Source organism: Rosa rugosa, chromosome 6 (assembly GCF_958449725.1).
Source record: "Rosa rugosa chromosome 6, drRosRugo1.1, whole genome shotgun sequence".
Taxonomy (NCBI): domain Eukaryota; kingdom Viridiplantae; phylum Streptophyta; class Magnoliopsida; order Rosales; family Rosaceae; genus Rosa; species Rosa rugosa.
Genome location: NC_084825.1, coordinates 30,232,697 through 30,258,402, shown reverse-complemented (window position 1 = coordinate 30,258,402; position 25,706 = coordinate 30,232,697). Strand labels below are relative to the sequence as shown.

The 25,706-nt window shown below is 40.6% G+C and overlaps 1 protein-coding gene and 2 pseudogenes across 2 annotated transcripts; all 3 read right to left on the bottom strand.

Moving 5' to 3' along the window:
• Positions 1 to 1,579: 1,579 nt before the first annotated feature.
• LOC133716568 (uncharacterized) lies at positions 1,580 to 3,399 on the bottom strand (annotated as a pseudogene).
• A 166-nt stretch (positions 3,400 to 3,565) lies between these two features.
• LOC133716567 (uncharacterized protein At2g29880-like) lies at positions 3,566 to 4,837 on the bottom strand (annotated as a pseudogene).
• Positions 4,838 to 6,193: 1,356 nt separating this feature from the next.
• Positions 6,194 to 8,110, bottom strand: LOC133718923 (uncharacterized). Of its 2 annotated transcripts, XM_062145800.1 has the most exons (3): positions 7,717 to 8,110; positions 7,351 to 7,598; positions 6,194 to 6,974 (listed from the first exon to the last, which is right to left on the bottom strand). In XM_062145800.1, exons 2-3 carry the CDS (start codon positions 7,588 to 7,590, stop codon positions 6,234 to 6,236), a joined length of 981 nt encoding a protein of 326 aa, XP_062001784.1. In that variant the 5' UTR covers positions 7,591 to 7,598; positions 7,717 to 8,110; the 3' UTR covers positions 6,194 to 6,233. The 2 variants fall into 2 exon arrangements, with proteins under 2 accessions (XP_062001784.1, XP_062001783.1); XM_062145799.1 differs by having other exon boundaries at positions 7,351 to 8,108.
• Positions 8,111 to 25,706: the final 17,596 nt, after the last annotated feature.

Sequence of the window (25,706 nt, the reverse complement as noted above, 5' to 3'; positions counted from 1 at the left end):
CGATGATCTCGTATGGCCTTTCCCAGGTGGCCTTTAGCCCCGTTGGAGTTGGCATCTTTTTTTTCATCACTCAATCCCCGACAGACAAGAGGCGAGGCGCTACCCTTACATTGTAGTATCGGGCGATACGTTGCTTGTTGTTGATGTTGTCGAGGTGGGCTCGCTCTCGGCGCTCTTCCAGGAGGTTAGAGTTGAGTTTTAGTCCTTCTGGGTTGGTAAGTGCATCAAAGCATGCCACTCTATCGCTTTGCACTTCTTGCTCAACCGGGATCACTGCCTCGGTGCCGAACGACATGCAGAAGGGGGACTCGCCGTTGGCTTCCGTTGGGTTGTTCTGATCGTCCATAGGCCTTTGGCATCGTCCAACCTTTTCTTCAAGTTTTGCTTGATGATCTTGTTGACTACCTTGACCTGGTCGTTTGTCTGTGGGTGGGCAGGTGATGCGTATCGAATCTTTGTGCCGTACTGGCCAACAAACTCCCTTAGCGTATCATTATCGAACTGTGCCCCCTTATTGGTGATGATTATTTCAGGAATTTAGAATCGGTAGTAAATGTTTTTGCATACGAAATTGATGACCTTTAGATGACCCATTTTGGGTTGTAATCCACGGCGACGATGGCAAACTTTAGTTGTCCTGGTGCGGTGGGAAATTTGCTAATGATATCGAGTCCCTACTGGCAGTATGCCCAAGGGGCGATGATGATTGAAAGTGGTACTGATGGTGCGAGAGGGGAGTTGGCGAATTGATGGCAGGCACCAGCGATACGCTTTGCATCCTCTTCAATCGTGGGCCAGTAGTACGTATCCTGTACGTTAGAGGTGGCAAACGGGCCGGCCCGGCCCGAGCTGGCCCATTTTAAGCGGGCCTAGTCGTGCTTCGTGCCGTGCTTGGGCTGGCCCATTTATTATCGTGCCGGGCTCGTGCCGGCTCATTTACTTAAACATTAAGCTCGGTCCGGCCCATGGCCCGAGCCCATATAGTGCAGGGCCGTGCTCGTGCCGGGTCAATAAACGGGCGATGCTTGTGCCTACTCACTATAAAGTACGATTGTAAAATCTTAATTTGAACAAATAAAAATTAATTTTATTTAACTATTTAGAAAATTAAAATAAATTAAGTTCTACAACGTTTTTCTTAATCTTAAGGGGGTGTATTGTAGTTGGATTTTAGTGGATTTTTTTTGAAGTGATAGATTTCAATAGATTTTATGAGTTTATTGATTTGTAAAGACTTTTCAATAGATTTGTAAAAATTTTCAGGATTTTATATAAATAGATTCGTATAGACTTTTTTTGATTTGTATAAACTTTTTGCTGGAATTTATGGATTTTGATGGAGTGTTTTTGTTGGCCCAAGACCAAAAGAGTGAGAAAAAAAAAACAAAAAGAAACAGAAAAGGAAATCGAGACGAGATGGAGAGTGAAAGCAGAGAGTGGGTATGGTTTATCAAAAGCTTCTTTTTTCTTCATCTTCTTTTGAGTAGACCATCATGTATTCCCTATATTTTTTAATTCTGCTAGTCAATATGAACAAATTCAAATAACCAAGAATGGTTTATATTATGCCTGCATTGTGTTGAAAAATACCAAAACATAAAAGAAAAAAAAAATTGTACTAATACCATTGTAAAACAGGCGTATACACTAGAAAAAAAAAAACAAAAAAACAAAAAACAAAACAAAACTTGGAAATCCTGCATCTTCAAACAATCATGATTGTTCTGCTGCATTGTTGCCTTCAACAACGGGTGGAGGATTGGGTTCAGGATTAGGTGCAGGTCTTGCATCTCTCCACATATGATTAGCTATCTCCATTCTCCAATCATTAGCTTCCTCTCTTTGTTGGTCTTGGGTTTGGAATTCATCTTCCGGATCTTCTTCATGTTCATAATCTTCTTCATCCTCCGGTTTAACAGGAAATAAATCAGAACGACATTCCTTACGAAGAAAGTTGTGAAGTCCTGCACAAGCCAACACTAGCTCCGCTTGTGTCTTAAATTAATGGGAATGGAGGTGCAGTCTTGAATATTGTGAAACGGGATTTAAGTACTCCAAATATTCTCTCAACTACGTTTCTCAAGGAAGCATGACGAAGATTGAATAACTCACGCGCATTTTCAGGGTGGCGACCCTGACCACTGAACTCTTTGAGATGATAGCGGACGCCTCTAATAGGTGCTAAGAAACCATGTCTATTTGCAAATCCAGCATCCACCAATAAAAATTTACCTAGTTAGACATGAGGTTAGAATTAGGAGACTACGTCGAATTAAAAAAAAAAAAACTTATGAGCTAATAAAATTTAGGGATAGGGTATAGTACCTGGAGGTAACTTAAGCCCATTTCTCCTTGTCAATGCATCATTTAGTACTCTTGAATCATGAGCTGAACCTTCTCACCCACTGAGCACATAAATGAATTCCAAGTCAAAGTTAGTAGCAGCCAATACATTTTGTGATGTTTTTCCATATCGGTTTCGGTATGCGCTTATCTCAGGTCCCTTCACCATTGCTGGAATATGTGTCCCATCAATTGCTCCTATACAGTCCTAAAATTCAAAAAAAAAAAAAAAAGTAATTAGCTTACACAAATGATTCTATACTAAAATTAATAAAACTTGCACTATTTACCTTAAAGTAAGGATAAAACCTTGTACTTTCTCTTATTTTAGCTTGCACAGACACAGGTTTGACCATTAGCTCTGGAGCTAACGTATTCAATGCTTTAAGAACTTTATTGAAGCTTCTGCTACAAGTGTAATGAGAGCGACGAAATGTCAAGATAGCCTGCGAATATCGATTATTTTGCCCGATAGTGAGTAGAAAAATTGCAAGCATTTCTTCGATGCAAATATGTCTTGTGTCTCGAAGAAGTGTTTTCTGTCTGATAATACTGCATAGTTTTCGAAACACATCAGGAAACATTCTGTACACACGTCTAAACACTCTAGGGTCTTCATCTAAAATCTTGTTTATATATATGTATCCATCTGTAGTAACTGGTCTTCGAGTTAGTGGACGTTCAATATGTCTATGATTTTGGATGGACATAAACTCATGTACCAGATGGATAATTGCTTGTATTGCCATCAAGATACCCTTTATAGCTTCAAAAAATTCTTCATCATCCATATCATCTTCATTCATGACATCCATATCTTCATTTGTATCTGTCATTATGCAAATACCTAGAAGTATCTAAAAATAAACTGCAGAATATTAATAGATATAACTCACAATAGCATATCATATTTGGCTATATTTACTTGTGGCTTATAGTTTTCAGCGTTCAAAATACAAATCCAAGAAGTTCATTTACATACCTTATAGTTAGATTGTGGCTTTTAGTAGCTAACTGATATCCAAGTTGACTCCTTAATCTGCATTGACAGCCTACAAGCAGAAAGATATGATTATGCATTTGTAACCAATTTCTCATTTCTTTTGTAACATATCATATTAACAAAACAAATCATATACATTATTCAAATCAATTTTCATTCCATAAGAAAGATAACAAAACAAATATCAATTATGGAAAATAATTCAAACAAGTCATCTTATTATGCAATTAGTTTTCCATTAGACCACATTCAGGTCATCCATAATTCTAGAAACCAAACATAAAGCAAAAGCAACAATATGATCCAAGTAACAAGATTTATTGCATTGTCTTGAATCCAATCCACTTAAATCGCTCCTCCGGGGTCATTTCCAGAAAAACATCCTTCAATGCTTTAGTATTGAGCAACTCAAGAGCCAAGTAACGTGCTTCATCATTCAAGCCTGGAGTGTCCTTAATAGCATTCCAACATTCCGTATCCCTTGATTCTCTTTTCTCCATTAGGCTATACATTTTGTTGAAATTGGTGGCAATGGAACCAATTCCGTTCATTTACATCAGCTTCAGAAATATCATCAGTCAAGCTATTATTTCTCTCAAACTCATTCCTGTTGCGTTTTCCAGTTGCACTACTTCCAGTATTCTTTTCCACATCATTATTAGGAGCTCCCACATTCGTGCCCTCAAAAGGTAAGGATGATGGCGGTGGAGAATAACCTTGGAATGATGATTCATCCCCTGCTGGTATGAATGCATCAGCATTTTTGTTATAGACCAAGTCATTCAAAGGACCACTTTCACTTTCCTCAACCATGTATGTGGTTGCATCAGTATCATCGCCCAGGCTAATTGAAAACTTTCCTGTTGCAATTCCATTTCCCACTGCAATTTTCAAATCCTCATAGTCTATGAAAGTCTGGTTGCGAAGGCTTCTATGTTTTGGGTGTGCCTAGCATAAGTACATAATTAATCAGTAAAATACTCATAGTATTGCAAATAATATATACAAAAATTAAAGTATAATTTCTCACCTTGAAGTAATCTTCCCATACTTCATCACTAGCAGTGATTCTCTTCATGATGGGGTCCCACCCAAAGCCGGAGCTATGACGCATAAGCTCAGAATACATAGAGTATTGTTTCTTAAACCATTTCACCCGGTGGGTGTAATGTTTATAAGTCTTTTCACACCCTAGTTTTTTTATTAAAAGATGGAAGTATTTTGCTCTCAACTGTTTTTTTGTCTATCAAACCACTTTGAGGATCGCGCCAACCACGTTTGGCAGCGTCAACCAAGACTTGCAGTAACTCATTGCTCTCTTCATTACTCCATTTGTCATAATTTCCCACATCCTTTCCCTCTTCTTTTGCTCCTTTGCCCTTTCCTTGTTGTGGAGGTCCCATTGATAATGCTATCAAAAATCAGATGTAAGCTTACAACTCGAGCTAAATGAATACCAGAGACCAGATGCCATGAACTAAGCTCAGAAACTGGTTTGAAGGAGTTTTCTCCAACACAATACCCTGTTCTGTGAATGATGACTGAACACTGCGAAATCCAGCATATATAGTAACAGCACGTGATACTTGGACAAAAAAGGACAAAGGTCCTCTCACACAATTTAATGTTTTATCAAATGCCCACATTCAATAAACATGTGAGTGAAAATACTTGAATCAAAAATGCAAATGGCCACATTCAATCTCAAACTCCAGTACTCCACACACTAGAAAACCCAGCAAAACAAAGTAATTAAATCCTGAAATCTGGAAACACTAAGATGTGCTTTTCAGATTTCATTGGTGTTCATTATCAAAACTACCACCACGCATAGACCCTCACCCAACAGTAAAATAATTTAAGCAGCAGCAAACCTAGTATAACAACTTTCTTGTTTTCAAATTTATTAGTTCAACCAACAGTTTTACTTTTCCAGGAAGTCTGACTTTTCTATCTAGTTTCAAAGAGGAGCTGTTGCATCATAAGCGTTCTACACTAATCATACTCTTGTGAATCACAATTGAAATAAGAAAATCTATGAATAGGTGGGAATACAAGTACAAGTACAAGTACAGAGTGATCCACAAACTTGGGAATAGGTGGGAATAGGTATGGATCCTTTCCCTGGTTTGGTAAGTCCATACATGTGATTAGTATTTATCATGACTAGGGACTACCAAGTACAGAGTTTTTAATTGACATAACCATCTCTCACTCCCATTTATATGAACTCAAATGTGATATATTTGTTTGATCAGCCGCATTATGATGTCATGGTGAATGCCCTTCTGGTTTACCATGTGCAATGGCCTAGTGGTTGCTGAGATTTTGTGTGCTATTTTTTATTCTTGGAAAGAATATTGTTCCAGATTTCATCTCTACCTTGCAAAATTAAGGGTGGTGCTATAATGGGGGCCTGCGGCATTGATGGATCTTTCCTATCGGTCCCCAAAGATTGCAGACAAAGGTTTCTTTTCTTTCCATTACATGACAAATTTGGGTGATATTTTTGTTACTTTTTGAGAAAATAATTTGAACTACTAATGCTCAATGAACAAAGACGAAATACCATTACACTGATTCAAAGAAATTCCAAAAGGAAATATCAACACTTATGTTTCGACATGGTATCAAAAATAGATGCTGAGTACCCAAGGCGCATTTTGGGTGTTATATGTGCTCAATATATATATTGTCGTTGTTAGAAGAAGTTTCACAGCAACAGCCAACAAGAACGTAAAACATGTTTTCATAGCAACAAAAATTTCAAACAAAATTTCAAACCATTGATAGATAATTTCACAGTAGTAAGAGCAGTGGCGGATCCAGAAGTAAATGTCAGGTAAGGCAAGATTCAACTAAATTAGTACGATATTTAAAAAAAATATTAAATTACAAATTTAGTACGAGACGGTAATTGTCCACGGCACGATTTCATATTTTGAAAACGCTGCATTATAGCATCATTACCAATGCTATTGAATATATCTTTCTCAATGTAACCAAGCAAACTATCATTCATCCATTGATCTCCCATTCTATTACGAAGTGGATTCTTCACAATGTTCATAGCTGAGAATACTCTTTCCACTGAAGCTGTTGCAACCGGTAGAACTAAAGCCAAAGTTAGAAGCTTGTAGACTGATGCATGTGTTTTGTGTTTTCCTGTCTCCACCAATTTTTTAGCAAGACTACCAATTCCTTTCAATTGAGAAAATTCATTGTTGAATCGCATTTCATTAGCATAAATATCAAGCTTGTCTTCAAGTGATAAGACATCTCTTTCAGAAAAATCTCTTGGATAGAATTTGGCAAGACGGAGTAACTTTTGCTTATCAAAAGCGGAGAATAAATTATCTAGACTTAAACTTGCAACACAAAAAAGAAGCTCAGAGTTTACCTCATTAAAACGATCATTCAAGTCTGAAAGTTGTCTATCAATCACAGTATAAAAGACCTCTACTCGATAATGATGAAGGTTTGTTATTTTTTTAGCTCTCCGTTGGGATTTCCCTTGAGCAACAAAGACATCATCCATATTGGGAATCTTGATACCATGCTTGCCACAAAAGAAAGTTCCCTCTATTATTAGAGGATTCAAATTCATAATGACCACGAAAAGCAAGACCTTGCCGCAACAAGAAACGAACACAATCAATGGAAGCATTCAAGAGAGTGTAATAGTTATGCTTAGAGGATTCCACTTGACGACTAATTACTGACTCAAGATGCTGTTTTTGATTCATTAAAGCTTGGCAATTTAGTAAAGCTTGGTTGTGAACACTACCCAGACCTCCAACATGATCTTGAAGTCCTTTTTTATTCTTCCAATTAGAGAAACCTTTGCAAGTAAATTTATCACCGCCTCCTTGGTCACCATGATGTGGTTTAAAGAGATAACAACATAGACAAAACATAGCATCATTTTCTATGCTATACTCTAACCATTCAGGATGTTCATCAAACCAAGAAGGGACAAAACGTCGTTTTGTTCCACTTATTACCTTTTGGGGAAACTCATGGTTTCGAGGCTGACAAGGACCCTTAAGCAAATAACGTCGTCGAACTTGATCACGAATATTTGGATCATAATCCAAGAGACGCTTTCGACGTGCAGGGTCTGAAGGAAGATCATCCAAAATTGCTTCAAGTTCATTTTTCTTTGAGCTTTCACTATCAACATTGTTCTTTGTAGAAGATGAAGTCTCCTCTGGTCTCGATACTTTTTTATAATATCTCTTCATAGTTCATACTGTTATAAAACATATTGTCATTGAACAATAAAATACATATAAATGGACCTTACTTGTTCTAATTTGATGAATATCAGTAGCATAAATGGATTGTAAACTAGAAGATGAAGAACTGACCTTCAAGAATCAAGATCATCAATCCAAGATTGAATTGCAGAACGGCAGAGAGTCGAAGTCGGACTATCGAAGACTGGAAGAATTGAGTTTGGTTGTTTCACTTGTTTGGGGATTCTCGATAGAACAAAAAGAATGAGAAATGCTGAAATGGGAAATGGGGTCGTCTGGAAATGGCAAAAAGAAGGAGAAATGGGAAATGGGGTAGTCTGGAAATGACAAAAAGAATCAGAAATGTGGGAAATGGGGTCATCTGGGAATGGCAAAAAGCATGGCAAGCTTCAGCCTTTACATATATACAATTATATATGAATGATAGTGGATTAGTGGCATAGTGCTTTGTGAAACAATATCAATTATCTATATATATATATATTATACCTCAACATATATATTAAACGTGAGTTTGCCCCCACTCATTGCCTATGTGCGTCCCCCCTTCAGCCAACATATATATATATTAAGCTAAACAAAAAAAATCCAGCCTAGGCAAGTGCCTAAGCTCGCCTATACGTGGATCCGCCCCTGAGTAAGAGTTGATCCTTTCACAGCAACAAGAACTAGTTATTTTCACACCAACAAGAATGCTACTCAAGTCAAACTAGGGCTTATGGTAGAATTCATAGATGATCAAAATATGGATATATACAATAGCAATTTGTACGTTCAAGAGCAAAGAAAAGGATTGAAACGAGAGAGAGGAGATCCAAATTTCAAGAAAAAACGAGAGAGAAGAGAAACCCTAGGAAAGAGGTATCACGTACCTAGACGTCGAGCTGCTGCAATAATATACTAAAACAATAATATAAATTCTATACTTGGGGAAATCTAGTATAAATTCTATACTAACAATATAAAATAACCTAGACGTCTCCACCAACAATATAAATTCTATACTAAAACAAATTTCATTATATTAATGAAGATTAATCTCACAATAATATACTAAAACAATATATTTTGAGTTATTTTTTTCTTTCTTTCTTTCTTATAGTGGAATATAAAAAATTATTAGAAAACTAGTCTTTAAAATCTAAGGGGGGTGTATTGTATTTAGATTTCTACTAATAATATACTAAAATAACAATATAAATTCTATACTTGGGGAAATCTAGTATACTAATAATATACTAAAACAATAAAAAAGAATATTGCAGAAATCTTTGGTGGAGACGTTGGATTTTCTTGGAGCTTTGGTATTTATACTTGGGGCTCTACAATCCACAAGAGTCCACTATTTTATAAATTCTATAGAATTCGTAGGTTTTTTGAATACCTTCAGATTTTTATGGAATTAAAATCTCCCTTTACAAATCCAAATCGAATACCCTAATACTTATAGAAACTCTTTAAAAGTCTTATTAAATCATAATTGAATACCCACAGATTTTTCAAATCCAAAAAAGTCTTTAAAACACCTTAGAAATCTAAATACAATACACCCCCCTTAGATTTTAAAGACTAGTTTTCTAATAATTTTTTATATTCCACTATAAGAAAGAAAGAAAGAAAAAAATAACTCAAAATATATTGTTTTAGTATATTATTGTGAGATTAATCTTCATTAATATAATGAAGGTTTAATATCTTATTATTCTTTCCTTCATTCTATAGTTGTATTATTATGAGATTAGTCTTTATTAATAAACATATATTTAATATTTAGAAAAAATACTTATGTCAAAGCAAGGATATAATGTTTTGTTTCACTATTTTGACAACATAAAAGAAATAGCATTGGTGGAATTGTCATGAGATTTTAAATAAAGAGGTCTCATATTCAAATTTCATCATTGTAGTTTTATAATATTTTTAAAAACAAAATGAAATTTTGTGTTTGTAACGGGCCGGCCCATAATATGTTGTGCTTGGGCCGTGCCGGGCCCATTACGGGCTCTGGCTGAGCCGGGCCAATGGGCCAATATTCCTAGGTCCAACCCGACCCATTATTCTAACGTGCTCGGGTCGTGCCGGGCCACTACCGGGCTTGGGCCGTGCCGTTCTCGTGCTTAACGGCCCGTTTGCCACCTCTACTGTACGTAGTGCCTTGAATGCCAGGTTTCTTGCTCCTGCATGGTTGCCATAGACCCTACTATGCAACGACAGCAGAACTCGCTGTCCTTCCTCGAGGGAGATGCATTTCAGTAGGGGGAATGACCTTCCTTTCCTATATAACTTGCCATCTCGGATTGTGTACAGCGTTGCTCTTCTAAGGAGTCTGGTGGCGATGGCTCTGCCTGGTGGCTCAATACCCTTGGAAAGGTAATCCATGAATGGGTCTATCCATAAGGGTGGGCGCTGGCTCTCTGTAGCGAATATCTCTGAGAATGGTCTGTCGATACTTGGCTTTTCTAGGACTTCCATTTTGAGGTTCCCGATATCGGTGTTTGGTGGCGACAGCGTCTGCCTTGGTGTTCTGTGCCCGTGGGATCAGAGCGATGGTGTGGTTGGGGAGGCATTGTTGGAGTAGAGCTTTTGTGAGTGATTGATAATGGGATAAATGTGGTTCCTTGGCCTGGAAATCGCCGCCGACCTGGTTTACGACAAGTTATGAGTCGCTAAAGATGTTCAGGCTTGTCACTCCCAATTCCTTTGCCAACTGGATGCCAGCTATGAGTGCTTCGTACTCGGCTGTGTTGTTCGAGGCTTTGAACTTAAACTGTAGCGCGTACTCGTATGCGTGCCCCTTTAGGTCAGTCAAGACAACTCCGGCTCAGCTGAGCTTGCTATTGGAGGATCCGTCGACGTGAAGTGTCCATGTCGGGGTGGTGCTTGTTCCCGATACTATCTCGTTTGGGGGCTCGTTGTCCTCTCGAGGTATGAATTCTGCAATGAAGTCTGCAGCAGCCTGTCCTTTGATGGCCGTACGCGGCATGTAGTGGATGTCGAACTCGTCAAGCTCGATGGACCACTTTACCAACCGTCCCGAGGATTCTGGTCTTTGGAGGACCTGCTTTAATGGCTGGTTGGTCAAGACATGTATGGTGTGTGCCTGGAAGTATTGTCGGAGTCGCTGAGCAGCGGTGAGGAGTGCGAGGGCAAATTTTTTGATATCGGAATACCTGGAATTTTTTGATATCGAAATACCTGGACTTGGCATCGTTGAACCCTTTGCCAGTATAATAGACTGGCAATTCATCATTGCTCTCGCATCTGACCAGAGCAGCGCTGACCGCTGTGATTGATACTGCGAGATAGATGTACAAGACTTCCCAGAGGATGGGTTTGGAAAGAGTGAGCACTGATGCCAGGTAGTCTCGAATTCCTTGAAAAGCCTTGTCATGCTCGGGTCCCCAGTTGATTTTCTTGATGTGGTGAGTTTTAAGGAGCTTAAAGAAGGGAGCGCATTTGTTGGTCAGGCGCGATATTAACCGGGCGAGAGCTACGACCTTTCCTGTGAGGGATTGCACTTCTTTCCTGATCTTTGGCTGGCGCCATGTCGAGGATGGTCTGAACCTTCTCAGGATTTGCTTCAATGCCTCTCTCGCTGACCACAAAGCCCAGGAATTTTCCGCCAAGGACGTTGAACACACACTTGTCCGGGTTGAGTCGCATACCGTACTAGAGTAAAGAAGTGCCCAAGTTTTTGATGTGATCTTCGATGGTGATGCTCTTGACAAGCATATCGTCGACATATACCTCCATTATCTTCCCGATGTAATCTGCGAACATGGCGTTGACTAGTCTTTGGTATGTGGGCCCGGCGTTTTTTAGGCCAAATGGCATTACCTTGTAGCAATATAGGCCCTTGTCAGTGGTGAAGGATGTGTGTTCTTGATAAGAAGGTTCCATGGTGATCTGGTTGTGACCTGAGAGCTAAGGAGCTTGTGGCTTGCGGTGGAGTCGACTAGTTGGTCAATTCTTGGTAGAGGAAAACTGTCTTTCGGGCAGGCCTTGTTTAGATTAGTGTAATCAACACACATGCGCCATTTGCCATTGGGTTTCTTTACCATCACAACATTTGATAGCCATGTCGGGTAGGATACTTCCTTGACGAACCCGATATCTTGGAGTTTTTTTACCTCGGCCTAGATGGCTTTGTATTTTTCTTCCGTGAAGACCCTTCTTTTCTGCCTGATATGATTGAGGGGACGTCTGGTGAGATGGTGAGTTTGTGGGTCAGAAATTCTGGCGATATCCCTCACATGTTGGCGTATGACCATGCAAACACTTCCTGTCTGGTCTTAAGGAAGGCAATTAACTCTTCTTGGAAGTGTGGGTCCGTCTTGGAGCCAATCCTGACCTTTCTGTCTGGTTGTGTATCAGATATTGAGACCGATAGCAAATCTTCCAAGGCATTTGGTCTCGGGTGCTTGAGTTTTCGCTTATCTTCCTTCTTTTTACTGCGTGTATCGCAAGCATCTAGAGTCTCGGGGTCTTCCCTTGGAATGTTAGGCTTGTCAGATGGGGATGGCAAGTCCGTGGTTAGGAGTACCTCCTGTCTGCCATGCCCCCTTGCCACAATCAAGGAGTTGCACTGTCTCGCTAGCTCCTGATCACCTTGGATGGTGAGGATGCCCCCCGACGTAGGTATCTTCATCATTAACATGTGCCCTGCGACGAAGCATTGAAGTCCCCAAATGGCGTCTCGCCCTAGGATGACGTTGTAGGAAGAGGGACGGTCGACAATGATAAAGAGCGTTGTCATGGTGGCGATAGTGTTGCCTCCACCGAGTGTGATCCGCAAGTTGTCGGATCCCAAGGGCTGTGTGATTTCTCCGGCAAAGCTGATTAGGGGCTCGTGATCCTGGGTGAGTTTCTTCTTGTTTCGGTTCAGACCTTCGTAGCAACTACCGAACATAACACTGACCGCCGCATTGCTATCGACCAGGACCCGATGGCATCGATAGTGGTCGATGACCATAGTGATCAGGAAGGAGTCGTTATGATGTTTCCGTAACGTGTCTTCATTGCGATTAAAAGCAATCGAGTCCCACTCCAGTTGCGGGGTGTGGCAGAACTTGTCAACCTGAACCAAAACATCTTCAACAATGCCTCTAGGATATTTTACGGATTGATCGGCCAATTGCAGTATCACAGGTGTCAGTTTCATCCCTCCCAAACCCATTTGCGCATACACAGAATATGGCAATAGATTCACGCTAGCCCCTAAATCTAGCAATGCTCTTTTGAAATGATTATCTCCTATAGTACATGAAATGGTAGGATTACCAGGGTCCTTGTACTTGATAGGAGATTTTCGTTGAATGATTGAGCTCACTTGTTCCGTTAGAAAAGCTTTCTTTGGAACATTTGTCTTCCACTGAAGAGTACAAAGGTCTTTCAAAAACTTGGCATATGAGGGCACTTCCTGAATGGCATCTAAGAATGGAATGTTTATATTGACTCGCTTAAACACCTCTAAGATCTCACCAGACTGTGCACCTTTCTTGGAATTCACTAATCTCTGAGGAAAAGGGGCTTTTGGGACATAATTCCTGACAGGCTTATCAACTACAGGATGAGTTTGGATTTTTGGGGCACTCATAGAGTGATTGTCAGGAGAGGTTGGCATCTCTCCAACTTTGGATTTATTTGTGCAAGCTCCATCATCATCTTGGTTAGGCATCTGAACATTGTTATCAATTTGTTTGCCTGACCTAAGAGTGGAGATAGATTGGACTTGCTCATGGGAGGTCGAAGAACTTGAAGGCTCACTAATCTGAAATTGCCCTTTTGGGTTGGGTAATGGTTGACTAGGAAACTTCCCTTTCTCTCTCTCTCTCCAACAACAGTTGCTAACTGGCCTATTTGTTGTTCTAATTTTGAAATGGCTTGACCAGTAACTTGCATGAACTTTTGGAGGGAATCCTCCAAAGAGGATTGTTGTGGCTATGGTGCCACAAATTGTGGATTGGATTGAGGAGCAGAATGATATGGCTGGCTAGGAGGGCGGAATTGATGATTCTGTGAATTTTGGTTCCCTCCGAAAGTTGTCTTGCAACCCTTTTCTCTTCAGATCGTCGACATCTTACCGAAACAAGAACGATCAGATCTTCTTCTTGGACTTCGACCAGACCGGCCTCATCTTTCCAGACCGCCTTCGTCTGCCTTCGCCCACCGTCGGTTTCTTCGTCGCCCAGAAAGCCGCGCGTCAGACCCGTCATTGCCCAGATCCGTCGTGCGCCCAGTTTCCGGCGTCGCTACCAGTTCTCTGGTCGAGTCGACTCCATCTTGGGTCAGGTCGCCCACTCGTTCATCACTGCCGGTTCTCCAGTCGGGTCAGGTCGCCCACTAATCCAACCCGGCTCACCGTTCCAGCCTCACTTGGCTCACTTACCAGTCAACTCGGCTCACTCAGTCAACTCAGCTCACTCGGTCAACCTGCCTCACTCGGTCAAACTCACTTAGTCAACCCGTAAAACAGGTTCCAAAAAAAAATAAATTTGTTATTATTTTTGGAGCCTTCTATTCTTCTTATTTCCGCTGCATACTTTGGGATTTGTGTGTCTTTTGCTATTGTATTATTGCAATGGGTGGTGATGATAGTGAAGGACAGAGTTCTAAGATCAATGAGGTCCAAAAGATTGAGGTTTCTGTTCGAAGTTCAGATGGTGGTTCATTTGGTGGTCCAAAACTTAATGGCACCAATTTTCGAACATGGAAGAAGATTATGTCTGTCCATCTTCGTGGCATACACAAGATGGGGCATGTAAATGGAACAACCAAAGCTCCTGGTGAGGAAGATGTGGTTGCCTATGCTAAATGGGAGGATGATGATAGATCTGTGATGGCTCTCTTGTTCAAAGCCATGACTGAAGATGTGTTACAGTTGGTGGAAGAGTGTGAGACTGCTGAAACAATATGGAAGACATTAGGGGATTTGTATACCAACGAATCTGATTTTATACAGGTTCATGAATTGATGTGTAAAGCTGCTAGTATGCAACAGAATGGGCAACCAGTAGCTGTTTATTTCACCAAGCTAAAGAATGTATGGGCTGAAATTGATCAGAAGCGTCCTTGCAAGATCAATAATCAGGAAGATCTTGTGTGGTACCAGAAGGAGAAGGAGCTAGAAAGGGTATACATGTATTCCTGAGAGGGCTTGATGAGAAGCATAGCAGTGCCAAGGGAGAATTGCTCAGAATGACAGACCCTCCTAGTTTGAACACAGCTTTTACATACATCCGCAAGGATGAGTCTCAGCAGGAGAGTGTCAAACATGCACAGGTTGAAGTATCTAGCCTAGCCATTCAGGCCAAGTCACCAGCACCTTTCCTTCAGCAGTAGAGTTCAGCCCCACTTCATCAACAAGGTTTCCCACAAGGCTTCACCAACCGCCCTCGTCCTCAATGTTCTTATTGCAACGACCTTGGACATGTTCGGGAGACTTGTTGGAAGTTGAACCCACACCTTAAACCTAAAAAGCAAGGTTATCGTCCTAAGGCAAAAGCAGCTGCTGTTCAATTGGTCCAAGAACTGGATTTCTATGGAGTGGCTGGCCAAGATCATCATACAGCAGGTGGAGCTACTCCTACAGCCTCCATAGCTGGTCGAGGTAAAATTGGTATGGCTTTAAAGGTTTCTAACTTTGTTGGTTCTGATACATGGATTATTGATTCTGGTGCCTCCGATCATATGACTTATGACAAATCATATTTTACTGACTTGTCTTCCCCACCAATGTCCTATGTAACCAATGCCAATGGTGAGGCTTTTCCTGTGTTAGGGTCAGGGTCAGTTCGTATTACTCCCACCTTAGAACTTCATAATGTGTTATATGTGCCTGACTTGTCTCACCATTTGATATCTGTTCCACAGTTGAATAATGAGTCTAAATGCTCCGTAACCTTTTATCCTATGGATGTGATTTTTCAGGATCTTCTCACTAGGGAGATAATCGGTCGGGGGTATCTGAGGGGTAGGTTCTTCCATCTGGATCAGACATACGCATGAGAGACACCAGGAGCACAGTCCCGCGCCTCTTTGACTTCGAGTTTTGATAAGCTAAGTGAAATTTGGTTGTGGCATCGCCGTTTAGGGCATCCCTCTTTTAGTCTTATGAGAAAAACCATGCCTACTTTGTTTATTGGTGTGGATGAGTCTATTTAACATTGTGAGACATGTGTTTTGGCCAAGAGTCATTGTGCTACTTATTCTCCTAGTATTTCAAATAAAAGTGTTGCTTCTTTTGAATTGATTCATTCTGATGTTTGGGGGCCATCTAGAGAACCCACTGTGTCGGGTATGAGATACTTTGTGTTGTTTATTGATGATTGTACGAGATTGTCATGGGTTGCTCTTCTGAAAACCAAAGATGAAGTCTTTCCAGCTTTTCAAACTTTTCGTACCCTCGTTCAAACACAATATCATAGCACCATTAAAGTCCTTCGTTCTGACAACGGGGCGGGGAATATGTTAATCATGTTTTCCAAGAGTTTTTTACAACCCATGGGATTGTTCACCAAACTACATGTCCACAAACACCAGAACAAAATGGAGTGTCTGAACGGAAAAACCGTCATTTACTTGATATGGCTCGTGCCTTTCTCTTTAGTGCTCATATGCCTAAGTATCTTTGGGATGATGCTGTACATGCTTCCTCCCATCTTATCAATCGTCTTCCATCTAGCGTCCTTCAGGGAAAAATTCCATTTGAGGTTCTTGCATCTCATGTCTCCTTACCTTCATTTCATAATCTTCCAGCTCGTGTCTTTGGTTGTGTTGCCTTTGTCCATGTTCCTAAAAACCAGAGGTCTAAGTTGGATGCCTGGGCACTTAAGTGTGTCTTTGTTGGCTATGGAGGGTATCAAAAGGGGTACAAGTGCTATCATCCACCTACCAGGAAGTACTATGTCACTATGGACGTTACCTTCTTTGAGGACATGAGTTGTTTTTCCTCTTCAGATACAGCTCTTCAGGGGGAGAATACATATTTTGAAGAACTGTATCATGGAGAGGGGAAGGAATCAGAAGGAGGAGAAGAAGAAGTCACACAAGCAGGAGGTATTTTGACGGATCCAGTTGAAACCATCAGCTCGCCACCTCTTGACGCAGTAGCTCCAAACATTCAGGCACCATTTTCTATGGCTGAAAATGAAGTTGAAGACACAACTGCCCCTCCTGCCATCGCTTCTACCCCTGACCCACAACTTCCTGGTACTGAAGATCACTCATTTGAGGTATGTCCACCCACTAGTACTAGTAGTAGTGAGTCTAGTGTTGAGCAATATGTGTTACCAAATAGGACCACTCGGGGTCAATCAGCCAAAAGATATGAACCTACTCTTACTGCCAAATCAAACTACCCAGTAGTCAATTATATGTCCACTAGGAGGTTGTCTAAGTCATATGAATCATTTGTGAATCAAATATCTGCTGTATCAGTACCTAACAAAGTGCAGGATGCGTTGGGGGATCCAAAGTGGAGGAAGGCAATGGAGGAAGAGATGGAGGCGTTACAGAAGAACAATACTTGGCAACTTGTGCCTCCACCACAAGGCAAGAAGGCTGTAGGTTGTCGTTGGGTGTTTACGGTGAAGCATAATGCAGATGGATCAGTGAATTGGTACAAAGCACGCCTTGTAGCAAAGGGGTTTACTCAGACGTATGGTATAGACTATGACGAAACATTTGCCCCTGTTGCCAAGATGAATACTATTCGAGTTCTGCTCTCATTTGCTGCTAGTTTAAACTAGCCACTCCGACAGTTTGATGTCAAGAATGCATTTCTTCATGGAGAGTTAGCCGAGGAAGTGTACATGAGTCTTCCACCTGGGTATGTAGTTGCTCCTCCTGGTGATTTTGTCTGCAGATTGAGGAAATCTCTGTATGGTCTCAAACAGTCACCTCGTGCTTGGTTTGAAATATTTTCACAGTTCATGCGGAAGGTTGGTTACAGGCAGAGCAACTCAGACCATACCTTGTTTCTCAAACATCAGCAAGGGAAGGTAACAGCTCTAATTATTTATGTGGATGATATGGTAATCACTGGTAATGATACTGTTGAGATGGATAGACTGCAGAGACAGCTAGCCTCTGAGTTTGAGATGAAGGACTTGGGTGAGCTTAAGTACTTCTTAGGAATTGAGGTAGCTAGGGGGAGAGAAGGAATCTATCTGTGCCAGAGGAAGTATGTTCTTGACTTGCTGACAGAGACAGGTTTGTTGGATTGCAGACCTATTGACACTCCTATTAAGCAGAATCATTGTTTAGCTGAGTATCCAGATCAGGTACCTACTTATCGAGCTCGCTATCAGAGGTTAGTTGGGCACTTGATTTATTTGGCTCATACTAGACCAGACGTTGCATATCCAGTGAGTGTGGTGAGTCAGTTCATGCATAATCCGAGTGAGAGTCACATAGATGCTGTTATGCGAATTCTGAAGTACTTGAAGTCAGGTCCAGGAAGGGGAGTACTGTTTTTTAAACACAACAACATTCTTGAGGTTTGTGGCTTCACAGATGCAGATTGGGCTGGAAATATCACATACAGGAGGTCAACATCAGGTTACTTTACCTTTGTGGGAGGTAATTTGGTTACATGGAAGAGTAAGAACAGAAGGTTGTGGCACGTTCTAGTGCTGAGGCCTAGTATAGAGGTATGGCTCACGGAGTGTGTGAATTGTTGTGGCTGAGAAATCTGTTACGTGATCTGGGTTTCAAACTCAAAAATTCAATGCAGTTGTATTGTGACAACAAGGCAGCTATTGACATATCACAGAATCCAGTACAACATGATCGTACTAAGCATGTGGAGGTTGATCATCACTTTATAAAGGAGAAGCTAGATGCCAAAATTATTAGCTTTCCTTTTGTTCCAACTGAAGAGCAACTTGCAGATGTACTTACCAAAAGAGTTTCCAGGAAGGCGTTTTATGACTCACTAAGTAAGTTGGGCATGGTTGATATATATGCGCCAACTTGAGGGGGAGTGTTAGTGTGAGTCATCGTTCCCTATTAGGAATAGACTACAAGGGAATATATTGTTGTAACTACTTACCTTGTATATGTTGTGTAGTACAGTAGTACACAATAGTTGTAGTACGTTGTAGTACGATTGTAATCTGTTTATATACACCACAAAATGGGTGTAATAATATATCAGATAATTCATTCTCTCAATCTTGTCTTATTTGTCTAGATATATATATATATATATATATATATATATATATATATATGAGATTTTGGTGTCAAGATTGGTTTGGAGGGATAAGATGGCATAAGTTGTAATTTTTTATTTTTTCAGATGTCAACTTGTTAATAGATAGACTGATTTCAAATTAATCATGGGGCCAATAACATATAATGCCATTTTTATTAACTTTATTATTCTCTAAGTCACTAAATCTTTTTATCCCTTATAAAGCCACCAAAATATAAGAAATATCAATAGTCACAAAAACGCCACCATGTTCAAGTAAATCCAGAATGTGTGTCTGGCCCAAAGTCTAAGTTACTTGCTCTAGTTGTAATAGGGTTTGTATTAAAGATAATCTCGGAGAATCTTAGTAGATATCCAATCAATGTACGATTATGTTTCCATGTACAACTCTATCTCTATGCTTGTAATCCTCTATATAAAGAGACCCCTATTATCAATGAAAGCACGACTCAATTCTCTCCCAAATTTCAGTTTTCCTAAAACACGTTATCAGCACGAAACTCTAACCCTGAAACCATAAAATCCAAAACCCTAAAAAAAAAAAAAAAAAAGGTGCACGTTATCCTTGTCTGCAAAGCTCTTGCACGTTAGCCTCGCTACTTGCTTCCCTCTCGCACAAATTTGCCCAGCTGTGCACGTCTTCACCCAGCAAACAGCGCGCATCGCTCCACCTGCACCAGCTCTTCTAGAAAGAGAAAAGAAAGAGTCTCAGCCAAAGGAAGAAAAGAAAGGAGAGAGCGGGCCCAGAAGAAAAAAAAAAAAAGGGAGGAAGCCCACGTGCTAACAGAAAAAGAAGGAAAAAAAAAAAGGAAAAGAAAGGCAGGACCAGAAGAGAAAAAAAAAAAGGGATACGCGGTCCAGAAGAAGTCAAGGCCCAGAACAGAAAAGTAAAGGCCCTGCCTTCCTCAGCAGGCCTGGGCCGAAGCCAGAAAAAAAAAAAAAAAAAAAAAAAAAAAAAAAAAAAAAGGAAACAGGTCGAGGAAAACAAAAAAAAAAGGGGGGGGGGGGGAGAAGGGCAGCACACAGGCGACTTTCCGATCACTATTTCGAGGTATTCTTTACTAAAACTTTCCGTTTTTGATTTTTTTTTATTGTTTTTCTCTTCTTTTTCCTCAGGGACTTGCAACCTCCCTTCTTCTAGCCCCCTTTCTTCTTCTTTTTCCTCAGGAACTGTGGGGGTTCACGCTCGCTCCAAGTTTGGAGCTTGTAGAGTCCTCCAAACTTAGAGTTTGTTGAGATGTTATGATCGACCACAAACACATCATTGTTTCGATCTAATCCAATTCCTCTTGGAATAGGATTTCTTGGAAGCAAGGTTCGAAAAATCATTAGGCGGTGAGCTGGGGAGGAGCGCCCAGGCGCCTAGGCGGTTTTGTATTTTTTAATTTTTATTTAATTTTTATAGCTTTTATTTATGTAATTAAAAATATATAAACTTATAAAGACTCAAAGAATAATAAAATTGCACTTAGAATAGCCATTACTCTTCTTCACCATATCCATCCAAGACTCCTTCGGTATCGGTCTCAAACTCAACATCCTCTTCTTCTCCCTCCTCTTCTGTGTCCTCATCCGATACAAATATTAGCATATTAGCATTATATGATTATAGCACCAAATCAACAAGCCTACAACAGAAACATCCAGATTATCAATTTCCAAAACAGATTATCAATTTCCAAAACAAATGCATTTCCAAAACAATTTCCAAACCAAATCAACAAGCCTACAACAGAACAAGAGGATTATCAATTTCGGATTTCCACCAACAAGAACAAGATTACAAGAAGATTATCAATTTCGGAATTTCCACTTTCCAGCAACAACTCAACAAGATGATTATCACTTTCCACTTTTCCAGCAACAACTTAACGCAACAAGAAGATTATCAATTTCAAAATTTCCACTTTCCAGCAACAACTCAACAAGATGATTATCAATTTCCAGCAACAACTTAACAAGATGATTATCAATTTCCAGCAACAACTTAACAAGAACAAGAAGATTATCAATTTCCAGATTGTCAATTCCAGCAACAAGAACAATAAGATTATCAATTTCCAGCAACAAAGCCAAACAACTCAACAAGAACAAGAAGATTATCAATTCAAGCAAAGATTATCAATTTCTCAGAAGCAGAACTTACCGTGGAGAAGCTGAGGGGAGGAGCTGTGGAGCAGAGGGGCGAAGAAGCTACCGGTTGAGATGGTGGAGGAAGAGTCGATACTGGAGCGGAGGGTGGAAGAAGCTTTCTATTTGGTTTCAGAGCAGCCGCGCGCGCAGAGAGAAAGAGAGAGCAAGAGCCGCCGGTTTCGATATGATTCTGGAGTTCAGCCGCGCGCAGAGCCGCAGAGAGAAAGAGAGAGCGACAAAGAGAGAGAGAGAGCGACAGAGAGAGGCTAGAGATTGAGCCGCTGAGCGAGAGAGAGAGGGTCACCAGCGATCGGAAGAGATTGAGCACGGAGGACTAGAGGAGAAACTGAGCTGAGCACAGGAAGAGATTGCTGCGTTTTGGCCTTTGGGACGAAGTGACGGACTGACCATATCAATTTAGGACTTTAGGTCTTATCACTTAAAAAAAAAAATGAACGCCCAGCCAGCCGCCTAGGCGCCCGTCTAAATCCCCAGCGCCCAGAAGCTCCGATTATGCATTCCTCGAGGCGGAGAGGCGCCGCCCAGTGCCTAGGCGGACAAGTTTTAGAACACTGCTTGGAAGCAACTACACTCAGAAATCTCTAAATTTCTTGGAAGCGATTACGCTCAGAAATTTTATATGTTTTCGTGGTAGCCTTTTTCGCTCCTAAACTAACCCCTTTTCTTGTTCTTTTTCAGGATGAGTAACCTAAACAAACTGGACTTCGCTCCATTGGAAACAACTGGCTCTGGATATCACAAGTGGGTTCGTGATGTCCGCCAGCATCTCAAGGCCGATGGAATCCTGGATACGATTCTTGAGCCTAGCCAGGACATGCTAATTGTTGAGCAAGCTCAAGCTTTGGTAGCAAATAGAGTAGCCTTAGAGGCAAATAAGGCAAAAGCCATCATCCGAATGACTCGTCATAGGGATGATTTGCTCCAATACGAGTATATGAATGAAGAAGATCCCAGAAGGCTATGGGTCTCACTCAAAGAAAGATTTGGCAACGTCTGTGACTCCCTGCTTCCTAAACTAGAAGTGAGATGTCATATCCTCCACTTCTGTGATTTCAAGTCAGTTCTTGACTACAACTTGGAAGCACTTCGCATTAAATCCTTAATGAAATTCTGTGGAAAAGATATCACAGATATGATGTTGATTGAGAGGACTCTCTCTACCTTCCTCGTCTCTGCTTTGATGGTTGCAAAGAACTATCGAATCGATGTTACTGCAGGACGGATCACAAGGTTTCATGAGCTCATTGGAGCTATGAATGTCGCTGAAAAGCATGACAACATTCTTGTGAAGAACTATAATTCGAGACTCGTGGGAATAGAGTATATTCCGGAGTCCAATTATAGTCGCGCCCTTGAGGGAGGGCACCAAGCGAAACCCTAAATCTAGGGACAATTCTGGACGTTTTGGTCCATATTCTTGCTCTAACAAGGAAGGTAACCGCCAAAATAGGTGGACACGGAACCGAAGAGGTCGACGTGGAAAGAGAGAGGGAGGCAACTCCTCTTGCCATGTTGGTGGCAACACCAACACTAAGAGCCATGCAAATGACACTTTCAAAGAGCCTCAATCAATGAAGTCTGAGCACAGAGATGTATGTTCCCGATGTGGAGTATCCAGTCATTGGGCACACATTTGTAGAGCTTGTGAAGAAATTATCGCCGCCTATAAAGCATATTGTGAAGCAAGAGAAGCTCACTATGTGGAACAAGAAGATCAAGAAGATGATCTAGAGTGAAGGGTTGAAGACTTCAAATCTGGCTGGGATCAATAGATCCCCAATTCTGTTTAAGTCCTTATTTTTTTCAAGAGATGTAATAGGCAATTGCCATATACTTTGTAGTAAATGCCATTGGTTCAGTTTTTATTCACATAGGCTCATCCAAAATGAGTATGATGTCTAGGAAGGTTTTGAGATAAGTTACCGAAAGAAGTCAAACGACTACCTTTATTTTGCATTTGCTAGCATTTGGATTAGATTCTCTTAATGGTTAAGAGATAATGATGTAGACCATTGGCTTATGAATAAAATTTTGAGTTCTTTTCATTATGACTCCATTTTAATTCTGAGCACATTCCTTTGTGACTACAATGGCTCGACCATCAGGATTAGTTCAAGGACACAGAATAGCCCAAATTTCATTTGCCAAATGGCACCTTGATTATTGTCACATAAACTCTCTATGCTCCTAGGGCGAATCCAACCCTATTGAGCCATTCGAGCCAACAGATTCCATGCGGGAACTCATGTAGAGAACAGAAATAAGTTTCTTTGCCTCTAATGACTGCGAACATAGGCGCATCTTAGAGAAGTTTATGTGTCTCTCTAGTGGACTCTATGTCACACAGACATCCATTCTTTTGAGCGAAATGAAGCAAGAATCAAAAGTTTATTCTTGGACTAAGTGTGACCACCGCTGCTGCCTCTGGCGTCGCCGCCGTCCAATATCAGCCTAGGGCTGGCACAGTCCATATTCCTGATACCATGGATGGCGTCCATCATGGTGATGGCGCCCCAGGTGATGCTGCAATCTCCAACTTTGCTTCAAATAGCGTTTCAGACGCTCATGCCCAACCAAAATTCTCATTGGTTGCTTCTAAGGACTCTTCCTCGTTTTACAAAGCCCTTTCCTTCTGGAAATTAGGACTGAGACCGTCCTATGCAAAGGATATGAACATACTCATTCTGTTCTTACATAGAATCCGTGGGGATTCTGTGGACTGGTTCAACCAACTTGCGGACGTTTAAATATCTCATGATGTTGATTGACATGCATGCAAACACGTTGGTCACGTGTTGTGCCATTGTCCACTTGTAAATGCTGCTTATGCTACACTCCTAGCACATATCATATGACAACAGGCTCACTCCCCGGATCATCTTATTCAATCAAATGGACTTGACAATGCTAGAGAGTTGACATCGAAGACTTTCGATGTTTATTGCATTGGGACTGATGTTGGACATCATATTCCCATTAACACACCAAAATGGTCTCGTGGAAATGACTACGATAGTAGCCCGGAAATCGGTAATGCACACCAATCTCCTTATATCCGATTGGGGTGATGCAATATCGCATGCAGCTATGCTAATTCGTCTACGACCCACCGCCACTCAATCTACTTCTGCGTTATAGCTAGTGATTGGGTACCAGTATCTCATACTTACGCATATTTAAGTGTGCCAATTGTGCCGCCACAACGCTCTATGATGGGTCCTTACAGACGAATAGGCGAATGACAATGTATATATATATATATATATATATATATATATATATATATATATATATATATATATATATATATATATATATGTGTGTGTGTGATGAAACAATATGCATGATTGTGTTCATATTATGGTTTGAATGCGACTTTTCGGAAAACAATATTTTGGAAATAATGATTTCTATCGTTTTGAAAAGTATTGAGACTGGTGTAACATTTTGGGTCCAGTGCGACTCGCTTAATGTTTTAATCTTGTCATAGATGGTGAGCAAGGTTAGGAAATCTTTGAGTAGATTTGTGGAACATTTTGGGTCCAGTGCGACTCACTTAATGTTTTAATCTTGTCATAGATGGTGAGCAAGGTTAGGAAATCTTTGAGTAGATTTGTGGAACATTTTGGGTCCAGTGCGACTCACTTAATGTTTTTAACTTTGTCACAGATGGTGATTGAGATTGAGTCACAGATGGTGACTGGGATTAGGTCACAGATGGTGATCGTAATCGGTGTAACATTTTCAAATCAAGCGCGACTTCTTTAAAATGTTTTGATCTTTGGAGATCGGGGTCTGAAGACCAGATGGGTCTGAAAATCAGATACTACAGATGGTGACAAAGGCATGTTATCGGGAGCCAAGCCTTTGCCAGGTGATTGGTTACGATCAGTTAGAGCTCTAGTCTGTCTGCCAGAGGTACTTCGTGGGGGCAACTGCGGGTTACCGGAAACTCATGAGTACTTGTTTTAAAAGAAAATCTTGAGAATAGTCTTTCTTTTATCGTCCATAAGGGACTTTGACTTTCATATTTGAATTGTTGAGATTTCAATAAATATGATTTATCGTCACGAAGTGACACGTGATTTCTTTTGAGAAAAGGTTGTTGAGTTTTGGAAAAGAAAATAATGCGTGAGTTGTTTCCTCAAGTAGATTTAAGTGGATTTATCGCGATTTGTGTGAGTTGTTTCCTCAAGTAGATTTGAGTGGATTTATCGCAGATTGTGTGATTTTGTAATTTGCTTTCGAGCGTGAAAATGATTTCAGACATTACTTGATGTGGTTTTGTTTTGAACTAAGATCATGAAGTTGAATGTTGATTTGACGTTTGAGCATATAGATTTTGTCACGAATGGACTTACTGATGCATGCTATTGAATTGTGAGAATTAATAGTTGATGCTGTGATATATGCTTATTGATTGTTAGGTTGAGAGGACTTGAGCATGTGTTATGTTCCCATTTTTGAGTTTACTCATACAAACTTGCAAAAGCTTACCGGGTTGGTGTTTGCAACCCGGTGCACTATTCCATAGTGTATGGGTTTATTCTGCAGGTTAAGGTGAGCATGGTTGAAGCCGTAGAACTTCCTTGGTAGGTTTACTACCTAATTGTAGTACACACTTGTTAGTCTTCCGCTGTGCAATGAGAGTAGTGTGTGCAGTTACTTATTGAATTGATGTTTCAGTTTAATTTGTAAACTTTGCTTAATGTAATATGTAACTCCAAAG